Genomic DNA, 18,631 nt, shown 5'->3' on the forward strand with positions numbered 1-18,631 from the left:
GCATTTGACCATCGATTACTCTCACTTAGTCAAATGCATGCCGCAGAGTCCCGTCTCACGACTGCTTCAATGGGAAATCTGCGAGGGATTCCCCAAGAGAGGAAGGAGGAGCCTGCTGCTCCTCACTCTGATGCGGTGATGACATAGATTGCTCTGTGACAGCTGCTCCTGCCAATGCCACACCGGGACCTCCCCCCGCTAAATTATGGCAGGCCCCACTCTTCACTAAATGTGCTATTAATTCCCTAAATCCCGGCCAATCAGTCCCTAAAATTATCGAGTGGGTAAGGCAAGGATTAACTGCCGCCTTTACTCTAAATTTTCCCCCTTGAAATAGAATGTGGACCGACACTAAAGGGACACTAAAGGGTAGTTGTGAACACCCCCGTGCACACAACTACACACAACACCTTCACCAATTGTGCTCTCCCCAATGCCTCGTCTTGCACCAGGCTTTGGTGGATTGAGGTCTGATTACAGCCGGAGTCCACCAAAGCCTGATACATATCCCCTTGGATACTCACCGGTATGTGATACGCTCCGGCCCGATCGAGGGCGGTCCCTGGCGCATTGGGGATCTGGACCACCGCGCCCACCTCCATGGCCTAGAACTGATGCTGGAGGCGCCCCGGCTCCCCGCAGCGCCAGCATACCAGCCCAGGTTTTCCCTCTGCACTGGTGTTCCGGAGCTCACTCACCTGAGGGGGGGGAAGACACAGACATGGAAGTAGGAAATGGTAGGGCACCGCGGGTGCGGTGGGCTGGCTGGGGTGGATCCAGCCCCCGCCTCCGTGGCGGGGGAATGGGGTGAGTTCGAGTAACAGAAGGGGAGAGAGAGAGGAGAGGGGAGAAGAGGAGACATGCTATCCTGCCATTGGAACAGCCGCCATATGGTCCTCCGCCAGCTTGATGGCCTGATCCAGCGATGCCGGACACTGGCACTGGACCCACTCCGCTGTTCCTTCTGGAAGTCGGGCAATGAATTGTTCCAGCGCCACCAGGTCGATGATTCCCTCAGCATCACGGTTGTCGGCCCTCAGCCACCGCTGGCAGGCGTCCCGGAGTTGCTAGCCAAACGCAAATGGCTGGCCGACCTCCTCCAGCGCTGCCGTTGCTGCTCCGGGGTGCACCCCACATGTTGGAGAACGGCCCTGCAGAGGTCGGCGTAGACCAGCCGGCTGTTGGCGGGGAGCTGTAGTGCGGCCAGCTGCGCCTCGCCCGTTAGCAGGGGGAGGAGGCGCGCCACGCACTGTTCCACCGGCCAACCCTACGCCTCTGCTGCCTGCTGAAAAAGAGCGAGGAAGGCCTCCGGGTCGTCATGCGGACCCATCTTCGTTAGGGTGAGGTGGGGAGGGTCCGCGACGGTGGTGATGGTGGGCCCCGCCGACGCAAGCAGGTGCCGGAACACCTGGCGATCTTCCTGCTGTGCCAGCACCAGGGCTTCAAACCGTTGTTCCTGCTCCTTCCGGAGGGCGACCAGCGCCTGGTGCTGGCTCTGTTGGGCCATGGCGAGGGCATGGACTAGGTCCTTGAAGAGGGAGGACTCCATGAGGTTGTTCTCTTCTGTACTCCGATACCGAGTGTCAGCACCACTGTAGAAATGGTTTAAGGTGGGTGGAGCACAGAAGCACGGCAGGCCAGAACTGAGTTCTCACAAACTCTTTTATTTTAGCTTTTCAGCTTTTACTTTACACTCTCCCAGTCACACGCGAGTGCACACAAGTGTTCTAGTTGGGAAGAGAGCTCCCTTCCTCTGCTCTCCCTCTCCTCTTATAGGGCACGGTCACTGGGGAAGACACACAAACACAGGTTAATTCCCATCGGGTGCAGTGATTCTGCCACTTACCTTCCCTGACTCCGCACTCCATTCACAGACCGACGCTTGACCACACCCCCACTGCTACAGGGATTTTTCCATGTCATAACTTGTAGGAAAAGAAGACCAAGATGGATTCACATTATTTGGAGAACAAAAGTGTTAAATGTAACTAGGCCGTCTAATTGCTGGGTTTCATGTGACATCACATCCGCCTCATTAGTTATTCAAAATTTTAGCTGGTGGTCTACCAAAGCTCAGTTGACAAAGTGTTTGTATGGAGAAGGTGCATTGCTCGCATGAAAAATGCCTGACGCTTGCATTGTTTTAGGTTGTTCAAATCGATCAAACTGTGAAACTGATAAAAGTTTCTTCAGGGTTCCCCGTGAACTAATAAAAAAGGGTGAATGAACACAGGATTTCACAAAAAGATGTCGAGAAAGGTGGCTTTTGAGCCTCTCACTGAAATCAAAGCATGCTCGAGTTTGCAGTGATCACTTTGTGAAAGGTTTGTAGATCCCTCTCAGCTATGTCCTTAGTGTTTTCCAAGTACTTTTCTTGCTTTGTGTTGTTATTTTACGGCACATTTTTTTAGTCATGAAGTGCTAAAGTCCCCAGCTGTTTCTTTGTGTACTCCTCACTCAGTGGCCGCCATACTGAAAACAACGCATGTTTCGCTTTCTTTAACAGGGTGTCCTAGCAGTCTTTTCAACAAGTCTTTCAGCAAGTGCACGTGATCAAAACAACCACGAATAATAAAGTCCATATGCATGAAGGTTGCAAGAAAACTCTTACCCAGTTACAATGCACCGTGATCACTTCTCTGTCTTGTTTAACTAAGATCCAGGTCTTTAAAGGGGTTTCTGATGATCTTTGTGAATGATTTACCTGAGAGATAAGAGCCAACATAAGTGAGAATCAAACGAACTGTTGTTTGTTTACACTTCAACTTGCAGCGCTTCATTGTAAAGACGCGAACAAAAAGCTTAAAAAAAAAACATACTTACACGGGCAAAAACAATACAGGATTCATTCGGCAGTGACTTGATACCGAGATCCTTTACTCAGCCACATAAAAAAAGTTGTAAACCTCCGTACTCTTCCATGCTTTCATCTGTCTTACGGCATAGAAGGATGTCTGCAACACCAGATAGTTCGAGATGTTGGGGAACTCGACTGAAGGGTAGTTTTCGAGATCGTATAACAAATCCTTCTTTCCCAGACTGTAGGGGTCTATTCCATTGCACATAGCAATCTTCTGAATATATCTAAAGCAAGCAGTGGCTTCCAGATTACGAGCATACTCTGATAAGTTCTCACTAGTTGTTTGCACTACGGCAGCTGTTTAGGTTTGCTAGACCATCAGCTGTTTTACGGGAAGTGAAATCGCTAAGAAAAGTCATGTGACTGAAACCCAAGAATTGGGGCATGTAGCGACTGTGGACAATTCAGGTACAGTTTGTGGTGCCTATTTTGGTGTTTTACATACAGTTCTGATTAATCCCACAAGTATTCTGTCTGACAACTTGAATCCAGTTTTAAAGGGACATATTTTGAAAAACTCACTTTTCAGGGGAATTATGCCCCCCTCATCTGAGGAGCTCCACTCATGGCATGAGAACTGCCTTTATGAATGGACATTCATCAGGAAAGCACTACCTGATTGGCTGGTGGAAGAGGGGGACAGTGGCTCATTATCATAGGAACAGACGCTCAAATCAGTCGTTTTGAACAGGGCTGTTTAAACAGGGGGTGGCACGGTGGTGTAGTGGTTAGCAGTCAGTGAGTTTACATGCACATAGAGAAAATCGAATTTCTGCCGTTGCTCGACTGAAATCGAAGTTCTAAATGCCATGGAAACACCTTAGCTAGGCTGAAATTGAACCGAACTTGATTTCCCGTAATCGAGCTACACAACCTAGATTATGCGATTTTAGCCGAGCTACTTAGTGCATGTATACCCTATCGAGCTACGTAGTCGAGCTACTTACTTCAGCACTGCCCCTTCCGGAAGTGATGAGTGACGAGACCACAAGTGGGAAACACAACAGCCTCGGTCGGCATGACACTTCACCTTAGCCGCCACTTTATTAGGAACACTTGTGTCTGGGCATGTACGCACCCATTTCCAATTAGTTGGTAAGTTATTAGCATGTTAGCAGGCTAACAGTTAATATGTTCACCATTACAGATCAACTTCAACTTAGTGGCCATTTTATTAGGAACACTTCTGTTCGTGCATACAAACACTCTTCTTGTGAACACGGAACTGATAACTTTGTTTATACTCTTGAATAGCTCTTCTTCATGACGACAACCGGAAGTGTACCAACACGATGGGGCATGTAGCGCCACCTGTGGCTCGGGTGCACAATGTACCTCACACAATAGCTCGATTTCCTTGTGTGCATGTAGGATTGGATTTCTCTGGCACCCCTGCTGGGACCCTTAGCTCGATTACCGACAGTAGCTCGATTTGGATGTGCATGTAAACGCACTGACTGTCACCTCACAGCAAGAAGGTTCTGGGTTCAAGCCCAGTGGCTGATGGGGGCCTTTCTGTGTGGAGTTTGCATGTTCTCCATGTGTCTGCGTGGGTTTCCTCCGGGTGCTCCATTTTCCCCCACAGTCCAAAGACATGCAGGTTAGGCTAATTGGTGGCTCTAAGTTGACCATAGGTGTGAATGGTTGTTTGTCTCTATGTGTCAGCCCTGCGATAACCTGGCGACTTATCCAGGATGTACCCTGCCTCTTGCCCATGGTCAGCTGGGATAGGCTCCAGCTTGCCCGTGGCCCTGCACAGGATAAGCAGTTACAGATAATGGATGGATGTTTAGACAGGGTGAGAAGGGAGCTGTGGTGTTTTATCCTTGTACTATTTTGACCAAAGTGTCTCCCAGACATTTCATTAAGACCTCAGAGAACTGTGTCAACTTGTGGAAAAGGGGTATAGTACATCACCTTTTAGTTACGCTTGACTACATACGCAATTGAATGACATTGTACAAGAAAGCATTGCTGTAGGTGGATGCAACTTAGAGCTTAATTCTGGTCAACTGATAAATGCTTGGTCTTATCAGTGATAGCTTCCCTGATAGTTCTGTGCTTGGGATGGACTTTCTGCAAGATGAAGCGATTTCCTCCTCTGATGTTCTCTGTGCATAATCCTCCCATTAGCTGTCGTACCTACCGCAGCCATGGGGAAACTGTCGTGCATCGTCAGAGCCAGTGATCCCTGGATACGACACGTACAGCGTGAGTGCCTGCAGACTGCACTGTGAGAGCGTCCAGGTTCAGAGAGAGTGCAACTGTCGGATGATACATATGCCAGGTGTGTGTCTGTTAATAAGAATGTACATATATGCACTTGATAAGCTGTTATGAATATGCATGTCCCGTCTGTAAACTCACTCTTATTGACTGGCACAGGCTATCAGTAGACCCATCAATCATCCTCACACTTGTCAGTCAAAGCCTTTGCCAGAAATGGGATTTCAGGGCCATTTATGTAATGAGCTTTCCACTTAGATGAGCCAGTCATATGCAAGAATGACATACCTCATCGGTATTCATGCTTTCAGTATCCTGACCTCTTTCCACGCCATCGCCTTTTCTGTCGTTCTTGTCTGATCATTATAATTTTTTTTGAAGAATGTGACTGGCCTGAGGGCAGTACTCCGCTTATATTTTATACAAAAGAGTATAAATCATCCATTTATTTACTGACCATGTCAAATCTATTCATCTTTCCATTTACCAACATGTCATATCTACATACATCATTCCTATTCATGTAACACTGCATTCATACACAGTGCTCGAGTTTCTATCTTTCAGTCTCGGCTTTTCAATGCAACAAATGTCTTTCTGCAGGAAATGCCGACATCTGTACGCCAACAAAAGTGAAATGTGTCGACAGAGCACTTGGTAAGATCTGCTCCAAAAAATAATTTATTAGTAATCACCCAACACTTCACCGCGCTAGATTTTATTCTATCTTTATATATGTGGACTGAACTAGTAACTGAAGTACTATAATGTTAGTGTTGTTATATACAGTATCCTTTGTGACAGATCTCTAATTTTGTCCTTCATAAAGCTTTGCTGGAGGTAAGCACAGGAGATTCATGTGTGTGCGAGACTCCGTGTAACGTCACACGTTATGCAAAAGAGCTCTCTATGGTTAAAATTCCCAGCAAAGGGTCAGCACGCTACCTCTCTCGCAAATACCGCAAGACTGAGGAGTATATCAGGTGACTTGTATGCACACACACCCACACACACAAACATATTTAGCGGTTATTCCACGAAATCGAGTCGTACATGAGCTGATCACCGACAAGGCATGACACGTTGCATTGGCTATAAACCATGTACGATGAAACTGAGTGGAAGAACTGTTTTATTCTCTCCACATTCACTGGATTTTGAGAAATAGACTGGTACCAAAATCCAGAATTGTGACACCCAAAGGCATTTTTGAGACAAAGTCGGCAAACAGTCTTATTTTGTCAATTTGGGTGTGCCAAATTCAAATCTGCAATATGCCGAGCTCTATCTGACCTCTGTTGACCTCTAGAGGTCATTGAACTTTGGGCCTGTAAACGTCTCAGCTGAACCCAGTTTCTCAGCTTTCTAAGGAATGAAATGTACTAAAATGATTAATGAAGTTAGCAAATGGCCTTGTTTGTTAAATGTTTGGGTGCTGAATTCATTTTTCATTTGTAAAACGACATATGACCTCTGATAACCTCAAGGTCATTAAACTTGGCCTATAGGCCTATGCATTTAACAGCATTTTTAAACTGACTTTACTCCCCCAAAAAGAATATGAACAGACAAAAAACAAATAGAAAGGAACAAATACAACATTAAATGCCAGTCCATGTACATGTGACTTACTTTTCACAATGAGAATGCCTAGGCGATCACCTTACATAACATTGCATTACATTTAGCGGTTATTGTTTATACAAAGCTACTGAAAAAAGGACAGATTCAGCAGCATACAAAATGTGGGGGCATACAGGGTATACAGGTTAATCAGGGTTAGTATATATGAGAGTTTATTTCTTTGTTGTTTGTTTTTTGTAAAGGCTTTACCCCGTTTAAAGCAAAACAAAACAAAAAACAAACAACAAAGAAAAAAACTCTCATATATACTAACCCTGATTAACCTGTATACCCTGTATGCCCCCACATTTTGTATGCTGCTGAATTTGTCCTTTTTTCAGTAGCTTTGTATAAACAATAACCGTTAAATGTAATGCAATGTTATGTAAGGTGATCGCCTAGGCATTCTCATTGTGAAAAGTAAGTCACGTACATGGACTGGCATTTAATGTTGTATTTGTTCCTTTCTATTTGTTTTTTGTCTGTTCATATTCTTTTTGGGGGAGTAAAGTCAGTTTAAAAATGCCGTTAAATGCATAGGCCTATAAGCCAAGTTTAATGACCTTGAGGTTATCAGAGGTCATATGTCGTTTTACAAATGAAAAATGAATTCAGCACCCAAACATTTAACAAACAAGGCCATTTGCTAACTTCATTAATCATTTTAGTACATTTCATTCCTTAGAAAGCTGAGAAACTGGGTTCAGCTGAGACGTTTACAGGCCCAAAGTTCAATGACCTCTAGAGGTCAACAGAGGTCAGATAGAGCTCGGCATATTGCAGATTTGAATTCGGCACACCCAAATTGACAAAATAAGACTGTTTGCCGACTTTGTCTCAAAAATGCCTTTAACTCCTTAAATAAGCACTTTTTTGAATTTTGGTACCAGTCTAAAACAGAGCATTTTTATTTTTTGCAAAGTCAATAAATAAAAACTTTATACAGAACTTCCGACAACATAATTTCTGCTTAGAAAGTAAAAAAGGGCGAAAAGACAGTAGCGATTTGTGAAAAATGCTATAATAATAATTCTTCAAAAATAAAAAAGATATGTTCTTATCATCAAATACTTTTATTCCAAATTTTGTTGCTTTTTTTGTATTTGGGGGGGGGTTGTTTTCGAGTAGAGTTTTTATTTCGTCCTCAGTTAGTTCAGTAACACGCTCTGCCATTTTCTTTTCTTCTTATTTTGGTGGTTGGCAAACCAACTTAAAGGTGCATTACTGCCACTGACTGGGATGGAGTGTGGAACAAGAGATACTGGGGGGGAAAACTATATTCTTTTATTTAACAATTTCTGTTTCTTTTAAATACTTGATCACAAAGTGATTTATCTGACTTGATACGCGCCACCATTTTATTTTTATCTACTCATGGTATATGAGTTGATATCCTAGTAGTAGAGTAGCCAATCAGAGCATGCGATTGCTCATATTCAGCAGTGTTGTAGTCGAGTCACTAAACCTTGAGTCTGAGTCCAGTCTCAAGTACCCAGTGTTCAAGTCCGAGTCAAGTCTACTACTGATCCAAGTTGCGTCCAAGTCCAACACTCCAACCACACTATCTGATGATGGCTGTTTCAGCACCATTAACATGAGTTTGTTCCTGAACATGACATATGAACAGGTGAATGTGTATTCTCTTTGTCAAGGAATGCGAAGTATTCTGTCAGAGATGGTTGGGAGATGGATGTAAGTGCAGAAGGTGTGTTTGTTAATACAAGTGAAGACAGGTAAACAATCCAGAATGGCAGGCAAAATTGTAAAATGGTCAAACAGGCAACAGGTCGAGCGAGGCACAAACCGGCTATCATAGACTCTGCAGAATCAAAGACGAGAAACAGGAAATCAGGAAACCAAACAAGGAAATAAGGCTCAGTAATGTGTCAGCAATGCAACTCAATACTTCGCAAAGTAAGTGTTTTTCACAGTTTTTATATAGGCGGCTGATTGCACCTTAATCCTGTGCAGGTGTGAGTCGTTTACGGTGCACGCGTGAGAGTCCGTTTGGCATGCACGCTGTCCAGAGTGCGCCCAAGAGTCTATCTGATGCATGCATCAAGGCATGCAGGTGTGACACTCTTGCACAAAATTAGTACAAAATTAATGTAGATATAAATATCTTACGCCAAATTATTATGGCATGTTACAAAAAAATAAAGAAAAGATCTGAGTCCTCGTCTCCAATTTATGAGTCCGAATGCAGTTACTGCATAAGTCCGAGTCCAAATCATCAGTGCTCAAATCCAAATTAAGTCACGAGTCCTTAAAATTAGAGCACAAGTCGGACTCGAGTACTACAAGCCTGATATTCAGTGAATGTAGATGAAATAAATTAATATTATTCCTTATTGTTAGGACTTAAATTTGACTTCATCTGAATCTCTACATCATCAATCTAAATCTAAACCTAAACCAAAATATGTTTGATGTGACTTTTGAGTTAAAATGCACAATATGAGTCAAAAAGCATCCTCACTTACAGGACTTGGATTGGTTTTGCAAATCTCATGAGAACATCTGGGTTTCAGAAACCTAGAAATAACACACACACACACACACACACACACACACACACACACACACACACCTTGTAGTTGGTTAATATGATAGAAAGAGCTCCTTTCTAAAAAATAATTAACTGTGTTCAAGTACAGCAGGACAATAAGCTTGCCAATGGGAAAGAAATATATCTTTTAGCTGTCCAAGCTTCTCTGATAATCACAAAGTCTCTCTCGATTTCCTTCACTATTGTTTGTAAAACTGCAATATTGAAAATGAAAATGTAATTTGGCTCCTCCATGCATAGGCCAAATGAAGTAGCACTTTTTTAAATAGGTTTCTCTAAATTGAGATTATGTTCGTTCCAGTAATTATTTTTTCTCCCTGTATTCGCCACTGACAATCCTTTATTTATAACAGCACAATAAGCGACATCTTTCTATTTTTTTTTCTTTCAGCAATAGGATATTGAATATGTTATAAGAATGTCATCGTTTTGGCTGCTTATCTCCAATACTGCAGGGACAACTTCCTGGTCCTGGATGTTTACTTTGAAGCCCTGAACTACGAAACGATCGAGCAGAAGAAAGCATACGACATAGCTGGACTGTTAGGTGGGGTTTGTCGTGCACGCAAGTGCTCGAGACTTTCTTATGACATTCACAAACCGTTCGCTCACTGATAGCATGAAGATCAGAAACAATATTTTTAAAATGTTCATTTTGTACAAGTTGCATGACAGCAAACAGCGTGGAGTAACTCGAAGTGAATTTTTGAATTTTGGAAGCATGAAGACAAAATTATAAAACCAAATTACATACACATCATTAAAAAGCTACTTAAAGGGAACCTCCAGCAGGTTTATTCTCAAACTTATTTTAAGTAAAAGTAGTTGCAGATTTCAAAAATCAAATTTTCATTCTCGGGGACCAAATAGTGTTTGAGAAAAATGAATTGTCTTTAAAATGTCAGATGGGCTTCCTGTGGTAGTGATGTATGCGATGACGTCATGTAGTGGTCGCTTGGAGCAACTCAGCTGTTTATATTCTCTGATTACATCATAGTTTTGCTAGTTTTACAAGTATGTTTTACCAAATTTATCAGGTTTTAAATAAGTATGCCTCATTGTGTAGCATAGAAATGCCACAATGATGCTAAAAAGGAAGCACAAGCTGGAACTAGACTGCATTTCCGCAGAAAAAATGCCAAGTGTGCTTGCTCAGCTGTGGCAAAGTGTCACCAACAGAAACTGGATCAGACATGAGACCTCGCGCTGCAAAATCTTTTTTTTTTTCACATGATCTATAGAAAGTGTGTGTGGCAAAGTGTGTGTAGTGTATGTATAGTGTGTGTGTGTGTGTGTGTGTGTGTGTGTGTGTGTGTGTGTGTGTGGCTGCGCACTCTAAAATCTTAGTTTAAAATGGCTCAACTCTCAGTGCAACATTATACTTCACGCTCTAAAATCTTTTCTTTTTTTTTTTTACATGATCTACAGCGCCAGCACGGTGGTGTAGTGGTTAGTGCTGTCGCCTCACAGCAAGAAGGTCCGGATTCAAGCCCCGTGGCTGACGAGGGCCTTTCTGTGCGGAGTTTGCATGTTCTCCCTGTGTCCGCGTGGGTTTCCTCCGGGTGCTCCGGTTTCCCCCACAGTCCAAAGACATGCAGGTTAGGTTAACTGGTGACTCTAAATTGACCGTAGGTGTGAATGGTTGTCTGTGTCTATGTGTCAGCCCTGTGATGACCTGGCGACTTGTCCAGGGTGTACCCTGCCTTTCGCCCATAATCAGCTGGGATAGGCTCCAGCTTGCCTGCGACCCTGTAGAACAGGATAAAGCGGCTAGAGATAATGAGATGAGATGAGATGATCTACAGCTGGTGCTGGGCAGATTAACAAAGAGAGTGTGTGGCATGGTTTAAAACAGAGATTTTAGAGCTCAGCTGCGCACTGAGCCACTTCAAGCTGATATTTTAGAGAACAGAGCCACACACATGACACACACTACACACACACTATACACACTACACACACTTTGCCACATACACTTTCTCTAGATCATGTGAAAAAAAGATTTTGCAGCACGAAGTCTCATGTCTGATCCAATTTCTGTCGCTGACACTTTGCCACACACACACTACACACACACTTTCTCTAGATCATGTGAAAAAAAAAGATTTTGCAGTGTGAGGTCTCATGGCTGATTCAGTTTCTGTCAGTGACCCTCCGCTATGATTGAGTAAGCACACTTTGCATTTTCTCTGTGGAAATGCAGTCTAGTTCCAGCTTGTGCTTTCTTTATAGCATCATTGTGGCATTTCTATGCTACACAATGAGGCATACTTATTTAACAAGAGTGCTCTGAGAGCACAATATCCGCCGCTACAATATATTGCAAACGAAATTGCAATATACGTATTACTGTCCTATAACAAAGCCTTCTCCCAAGTTTTGTGAAGTTCCTCTAAAAATTGTGAGAGGAGTTGGTTTCAGAGGGTGAGAACCCTTTCCTGGGACGGACGGATGGACGGACATCGCCACGACATAATCCCTCTTCGGGCTTTTCAGCCAGCAGGGGATAAAAACTAAATAAATTTGGTAAACATACTTGTAAAACTAGCAAAACTATGATATAAACAGAATATAAACACCTGAGTTGCTCCAAGTGACCACTACATGACATCATCACATACATCACTACCACAGGAAGCCCATCTGACATTTTAAAGAAAATTGATTTTTCTCAAACTCTGAAAATGAAAGTTTGATTTTTGAAATCTGTGACTACTTTTACTTAAAATAAGTTTGAGAATAAATCCACTGGAAGATCCCTTTAAGTACAATGTTCATGAACTTGGTTTCAATGAATATGCCTATGCTTTCACTCTCACACAAAGCTTTCTTTTTGTCTGTGTGACTTTCAGGGGACATCGGAGGCCAGATGGGACTTTTCATTGGAGCCAGTGTTCTCACAATATTAGAGATACTTGATTACATCTATGAGGTACAGTTTGTCATTGTTGTTACACCCTATTGCACCCTCTTTTGATTGTATGGTGCATAGAATCTTTTGTTAATAATTAAAAGAAAAGGACAATTGAGTTGAAGGACAAAAAAAGCCCCTTTATAATATGCTGTTTCTGAGATGCTGTGAGTCACGCTGACAATCCTGTAATAGGAATTCAGGGACAGTGTTGTGCCTGGACAGAATTGGTTGGAAATTGGAAATCTTTCCTCATATATATTCAGAAATCTCAAATGTCATCACACCCCAAATTCTGACACAAAAGTTGTCTGAGTACAAGGTGACCTGAAAAGGGGAGGGGGGGTGGAAGAGAGAGAGTGTATACATATACTTTATGGATAAAATACGAAATGTCTTTTTATTCAATTTCTTTTCACATTTTTAATTTTTATTGTTCTTTTTTTGTATAAAACATGCACAACATTTGCACATTGTGTAAAGCAAGATGTGGAAAGCATTATTTACATAATCCCTGTTGAGATTAGGTTATCCTGTCTGTATTACACTCTTTTCTCTCATTTATCTTGTCTCTCTTCGTTGCTTTACTGTCTTTAATCATATTTCTGTCCCACTTTAAGGTAATCAAATATAGGCTCAAAAGACTACTGAGACCACAAAAGTACCAGAACCAACAGAGCCAGAGGAACCAAATCCAGAGAACAAAGAACCACCGTGATCTGAATCTAAGGTCGCAGCTAACACCAAGCACTATTGCAACAGTCAGACTAGAGGAATTCAAGCCCAGAGTAAGTCCAAGGAATTAAAGAAAACCTTTGAGTATTTCATTTGTTTTACTGAACTCAGAGATGACCTCTCAGAATGGAAAACTCTGTAGCACATGTTCAGAAATTTGCTCAAATACAGTGTCTTGCAAAAGTATTCGTTCCTCTTGGTGTTTGTCCTGTTTTGTTGCATTACAAGCTGGAATTAAAATGGATTTTTGGAGGGTTAGCACCACTTTATTTACACAACATGTCTACAACTTTAAAGGTGCAAATTGTTTTTTTTTTATTGTGACACGATAATTAAGATGGGAAAAAAAAGAAATCTGGAGCGTGCATAGGTATTCACTCCCTTTCATATGAAACCCCTAAATAAGAGCTGATCCAACCAATTCACTTCATCAGCATCAGAAAAAGCTTTATTGCCAAGCAATTGTTGCAACTACAAGGAATTTGGCTTGGAGTTAAGGTGCTGAATAAATAAATACATAATATACTAAATATTCAGTCTATTCTAATAAAGGAGAATATTATGCCGGTTCTGCGCAGGCGCCGGCATGGCAGCCACTGGGAGTTTTAGTTCTCTGCTTTTTATGAATTTTTTCGTTATTATTTTGGCTACGTTCACACTGCAGGCTGAAGTGACTCAAATCCGATCTTTTCGCCCATATGTGACCTGTATCCGATCTTTTATTGACAATATGAACGACACAGATCCGATTTTTTCAAATCCGACCCAGGCCGTTTGGATATGTGGTCCTAATTCCGATTCCTATCCGCTCTTTTCATATGCGACTTCAGTCTGAACCGCCAGGTCGCATTCATCCGACTTACACGTCATCAACAAGCCACAAACGTCACTATTCTGCGCTGAAGTAGGCGGCGGGTCTCTCAAAAAAAGTTACAACAACATGGCGCATAATCACGGGCGCAGATAGAGGGTGGGACTCGTCCCACCCAGATTTAAATTCACCTCGTTCGGTCCCCCCCACTTATAGGGAAGAAAAAACGTCTATGCTGTCTTTCTTTGCATAAGGCAAACCTCACGGAAAAATCAAAAGACTAATTACCATTCGGTTTATTGAGGTGCATGGCAGTGTATACATAGTTGCAACAACTCACATAAAACAAAACAAAGACTGATATTCGGTTGGTTGAGCTGCGCAGACTGCACAGGTTGCGAGCTCGAGCTTGGTTGCTATGGTAACCCACAACAAGTTTGACAGGTATATCGGGGTTGGGGTTGGTTTGCTGGCAGCTTTGTCCCTCCAGTTTTTTGTCCCCCCCCAGTTCAAAAAACGTATCTGCACCCCTGCGCATGACATCAATGCGAGGGACGCTTCGGGCTGTGAAGGTTCTGAATCTTCTCAATGGAAGGACGCAGAGGTTAGGGAGCTGATTTCCATTTGGGGGGATGCAGCTATTCAAGCTAGATTGGATGGGTCATACCACAACCGGGCGGTTTTACTTCCGTAAACACTGGCCATGCTCACTGCGTGTGACGTCGTCGTATCCTGCAATGCGCATGCGGAACACTTTTAGGTCGCTTTTCGTTCATACTGAGGATCACATACAAGTCGCATATATTTGTTAATGTGAACGACCTCACAAAAAAATCGGACTTCACAAAAAAATCGGAATTGAGCATTAAGCCTTGCAGTGTGAACGTAGCGTATTTGTCAGTTTGCCTTACATGATTTGGATAGATGTTTTCCTAATGATGGTTTTGATCGTTTGGCACTTTATTCAAGATCTCAAGGATGTTTTGAGTCTGCTTTTGGTCTCAAAATACTTTTTAACAACTACAACAATGGCGGGAAGTTTAAAATCAATTTGGCGAAGTGTGGATTTAAGAAGATGTCTTTCAGTGTCTCAAAATGGAACAAACATGGCCAGATGTCTCTCCTTGTTGCTGGACATGATCCTCCCGTGGACATAACTATCTTTGTGGACATGTCTCGAAACCCCAGACCTGTATCTTCACTTCCGAACTTATTGCTTTCAAACGTTGCTTCGGTCCCGAATTTGCATGTTCGTTCAACCATCATGACTTACACAATGTTAGGGTTTTGCTGGGATTCGAACCTGGTTCGTTGGTGTGATAATCCAGCAAACCCCCACTAGGCCACCAGGGGGATGACTCAAATGCAGAGGCGTGAGGCGGAAGTAGAAAAAGAATCAAAAGGTTTATTTAAACTATATACACTATATACAGGGCAAAACAAAAGACAAAAAAAAACCAAAGAGTATAATCCAAAAGAAAAGCAAAGTGCAAAAATACAAAAGCTAAGAAGATCAAAAAACACAGTACAAAGGAAACTGGAGATAAACATAACAGCACAAAGACTCCGTGACAAGAGGACTGAACTCAGGGGTATAAATAGACAAACTAATTAAGGACACAGGTGAAGATAATTAGGCAATTAACACAAACACAAAACACAGGAACAGTGGCGGCCTCTAGAGGCCAAAATAAACACGACATGAAAAGGAAATAACAGCAGCCTCTAGAGGCCAAAACAGTCCTAGTCCTAACAGGACCCCCCCCTCTAGGAGCGTCTCCTGACGTTCCCAGGGCGATCCGGATGGGCCGAATGGAAGTCCCGACATAGTTCTTTATCAAGGACATCCCGAGCAGGAACCCAGCAGCGCTCCTCAGGACCATAGCCCTCCCAGTCCACCAGATATTGCAACCCGCCGCGGACCCGGCGGGAGTCAAGCAGGCGATTCACAGTGAACACAGTCTGCCCCTGGAAGATGCGGGGGGGTGGGGGGTTCCTAGGGGCAGGGGCATACGTAGACGTCAGTATGGGCCGTAACAGGGAAACATGGAAAGTGGGGTTGATCCTCAGAGTCCGGGGCAACTGGAGCCGGTAGGAGACAGGGTTCACCCTGCGCACCACCTTGAAGGGGCCAATGTAGCGAGGAGCAAGCTTGCGGTTCTCCACCCGCAGTGGAAGGTCCTTAGTGGACAGCCAAACACGCTGCCCAGGGCGGAAAGCGTGTGCAGGTCTTCTATGGCGGTTGGCCTGAGTCTGGTTGGTTCTGGAGGTCTGTATGAGGGTCTTCCTGACCTTGCTCCAGGTCTTGCGACACCGTCTCACATATTGGTTGACCGAGGGCACCCCCGCGTCCTCCTCCTGGTCCGGGAACAGAGGTGGCTGGAACCCGAATTGGCACTGGAATGGCGACAGCTTGGTGGCCGATGACTGCAGGGTGTTGTGGGCGTACTCCGCCCATGGCAGCCAGGTGCTCCACGATGTCGGGTTATCCATAGCCAGGCCTCGCAGGGTGGTTTCCAGGTCCTGGTTGAGCCTCTCCGTCTGACCATTGGACTGTGGGTGAAACCCAGAGGAGAGGCTGGCAGTGGCTCCGATGACCTTGCAGAACCCGTGCCACACTCGGGAGGAGAACTGGGGCCCTCGGTCTGAGACGATGTCCTGTGGAAGACCAAAGACTCGGAAGACATGATTAAACAAAAGTTTCGCAGTTTCAAGAGCAGAGGGGAGTTTGCACAGTGGTATGAAGCGGCAGGCCTTGGAGAATCTGTCAACTAAGACCAAAATGACCGTGTTACCTTGTGACTCAGGGAGACCCGTGATAAAGTCGACTGCCACGTGGGACCAGGGACGCCGGGGAATGGTCAGAGGATGCAGGAGACCCTGGGGACGCTGTCGTGGGTTCTTGGTTCTGGTGCAAACCTCACAGGACAGGACAAATGACCTTACTTCCTTCTCCATGTTAGGCCACCAGAAGCGTCTTTTCAGGAAGTCCAGGGTCCTCCGAGCTCCCGGGTGGGCGGTGAGAGGGGAAGAGTGACCCCACTGGAGAACCTTGGCCCGGGCTTGATGTGGGACGTACAAGAGGCCTGGTGGCCCCGTCCCAGGACCGGGGTCCTGGCGTTGGGCTCGTCGGACAGCCTCCTCAATACCCCAGCGGACAGGGGCCACAATCTGGGACACAGGGATAATAGGCCCGACTTCATTCTCCCTGTTAGTGGCAGAGAACAGTCTGGACAGTGCGTCAGGTTTCGTGTTCTTGGAGCCGGGGCGGTATGAGAGGGTGAAGTCAAACCGACTGAAAAACAGGGCCCACCTAGCCTGTCGAGGGTTCAGTCTCTTGGCTTGCTGGAGGTACTCCAGGTTCTTGTGGTCAGTCCAAACCAGGAATGGATGTTGTGCTCCCTCCAGCCAGTGCCTCCACTCCTCAAGGGCCAGTTTGACCGCTAGCAGTTCTCGATCCCCCACATCGTACCGGGACTCAGCAGGACTCAGGCGGTGGGAGAAGTAAGCGCAGGGGTGCAGCTTTCCTTCCGAACGTTGAGAGAGCACCGCGCCGACACCACTGTCCGAGGCGTCCACCTCCACGATGAATGGTTGGGAGGTGTCCGGGAGAACCAGAATGGGTGCCGTGCAGAAGCGGTCCTTGAGGTCTTTGAACGCCTTTTCTGCCTGAGGAGACCAGCCATAAGATCCACCTGTCCCTTTGGTGAGGTCAGACATGGGTGCTGCCACAGAACTGAAGTTCCTGATGAACTTGCGGTAGAAGTTAGCGAATCCTAAGAACCGCTGAACCTCCTTAACGGACTTGGGAGTAGGCCAATCCCGGACGGCCAGGGTCTTGGCAGGGTCCATTTGGAGTTGGCCTGTCCGTACAATAAATCCCAGAAAGGAGACCTCGGGAACATGAAATTCGCATTTCTGGGCCTTGGCGAACAGATTGTTCTGTAGCAGCCTCTGGAGAACCTGGCGGACATGGTGGCGGTGCTCCTGCACGGTCTTGGAAAAGATAAGGATGTCGTCGAGGTAGACAAAAACGTATAGGTTAATCATGTCCCTTAAGACGTCGTTGATTAGGGCCTGAAAAACAGCTGGTGCGTTGGTGAGTCCGAAGGGCATCACCTGGTATTCGTAGTGCCCAGACGGGGTGTTAAAGGCAGTCTTCCACTCGTCTCCCTGTCGGATACGGATGAGGTGGTATGCGTTCCGTAGGTCCAACTTGGTGAAGACGGTGGCGCCTTGGAGCAGGTCGAAAGCTGTGGACATCAGCGGAAGGGGATATCGGTTGCGCACAGTGATCTTATTCAGGCCCCTGTAATCAATACATGGTCGGAGCCCCCCATCCTTCTTGCCGACAAAGAAGAAGCCGGCTCCAGCAGGTGAAGTGGAGGGTCGAATAAACCCAGAGACCAGGGCATCTTTGAGGTATTCCTCCATGGCCTTGCGTTCTGGCTGAGAGAGGGAAAACAGTCTGCCACGAGGAGGGGTAGTCCCAGGGAGCAAGTCGATGGCACAGTCGTAGGCCCGGTGCGGAGGAAGAACGGCGGCCCTGCTCTTGCTGAATACCTCCTTGAGATCCCAGTACTCTGTGGGAACTTGAGATAACTCGGTGAGATCAGGGGGCTCGGCAGGAGACACAGGAGAGCTAGAGAGCAGACAAGAGGCATGGCATGCAGGGCCCCATTCCACAACCTGGCTTGTTACCCAGTCTATGCGAGGGTTGTGGCGAGTAAGCCAAGGAAGGCCTAGAATAACTGGGAACTCAGGTGAAGGAATCAGGTGCAGGGATATTTCTTCCTTGTGACCTTGAGACTGGAGGAAAACTGGAGAAGTAACTTGGGTGACTCTTCCATCACCTAACGCTTGGCCATCGAGGGCAGACACAGACAGTGGGACTTC

At 45.1% G+C, this 18,631-nt stretch overlaps 1 protein-coding gene across 1 annotated transcript in view; it reads left to right on the plus strand.

Annotated features, from left to right (window-relative positions):
- asic4b (acid-sensing (proton-gated) ion channel family member 4b) overlaps nucleotides 1-18,631 on the plus strand; it is a 171,027-nt gene that overhangs the window by 110,032 nt on the left and 42,364 nt on the right. Inside the window, exons 4-9 of the mRNA XM_060918156.1 lie at nucleotides 4,994-5,147; nucleotides 5,690-5,743; nucleotides 5,916-6,069; nucleotides 9,734-9,825; nucleotides 12,131-12,210; nucleotides 12,810-12,977. Of these exons, the coding sequence (XP_060774139.1) occupies nucleotides 4,994-5,147; nucleotides 5,690-5,743; nucleotides 5,916-6,069; nucleotides 9,734-9,825; nucleotides 12,131-12,210; nucleotides 12,810-12,977 (702 nt within the window). The remainder of the gene's footprint in view (nucleotides 1-4,993; nucleotides 5,148-5,689; nucleotides 5,744-5,915; nucleotides 6,070-9,733; nucleotides 9,826-12,130; nucleotides 12,211-12,809; nucleotides 12,978-18,631) is intronic.

The sequence above is a fragment of the Neoarius graeffei genome, chromosome 4, assembly GCF_027579695.1.
Source record: "Neoarius graeffei isolate fNeoGra1 chromosome 4, fNeoGra1.pri, whole genome shotgun sequence".
NCBI classification, from domain to species: domain Eukaryota; kingdom Metazoa; phylum Chordata; class Actinopteri; order Siluriformes; family Ariidae; genus Neoarius; species Neoarius graeffei.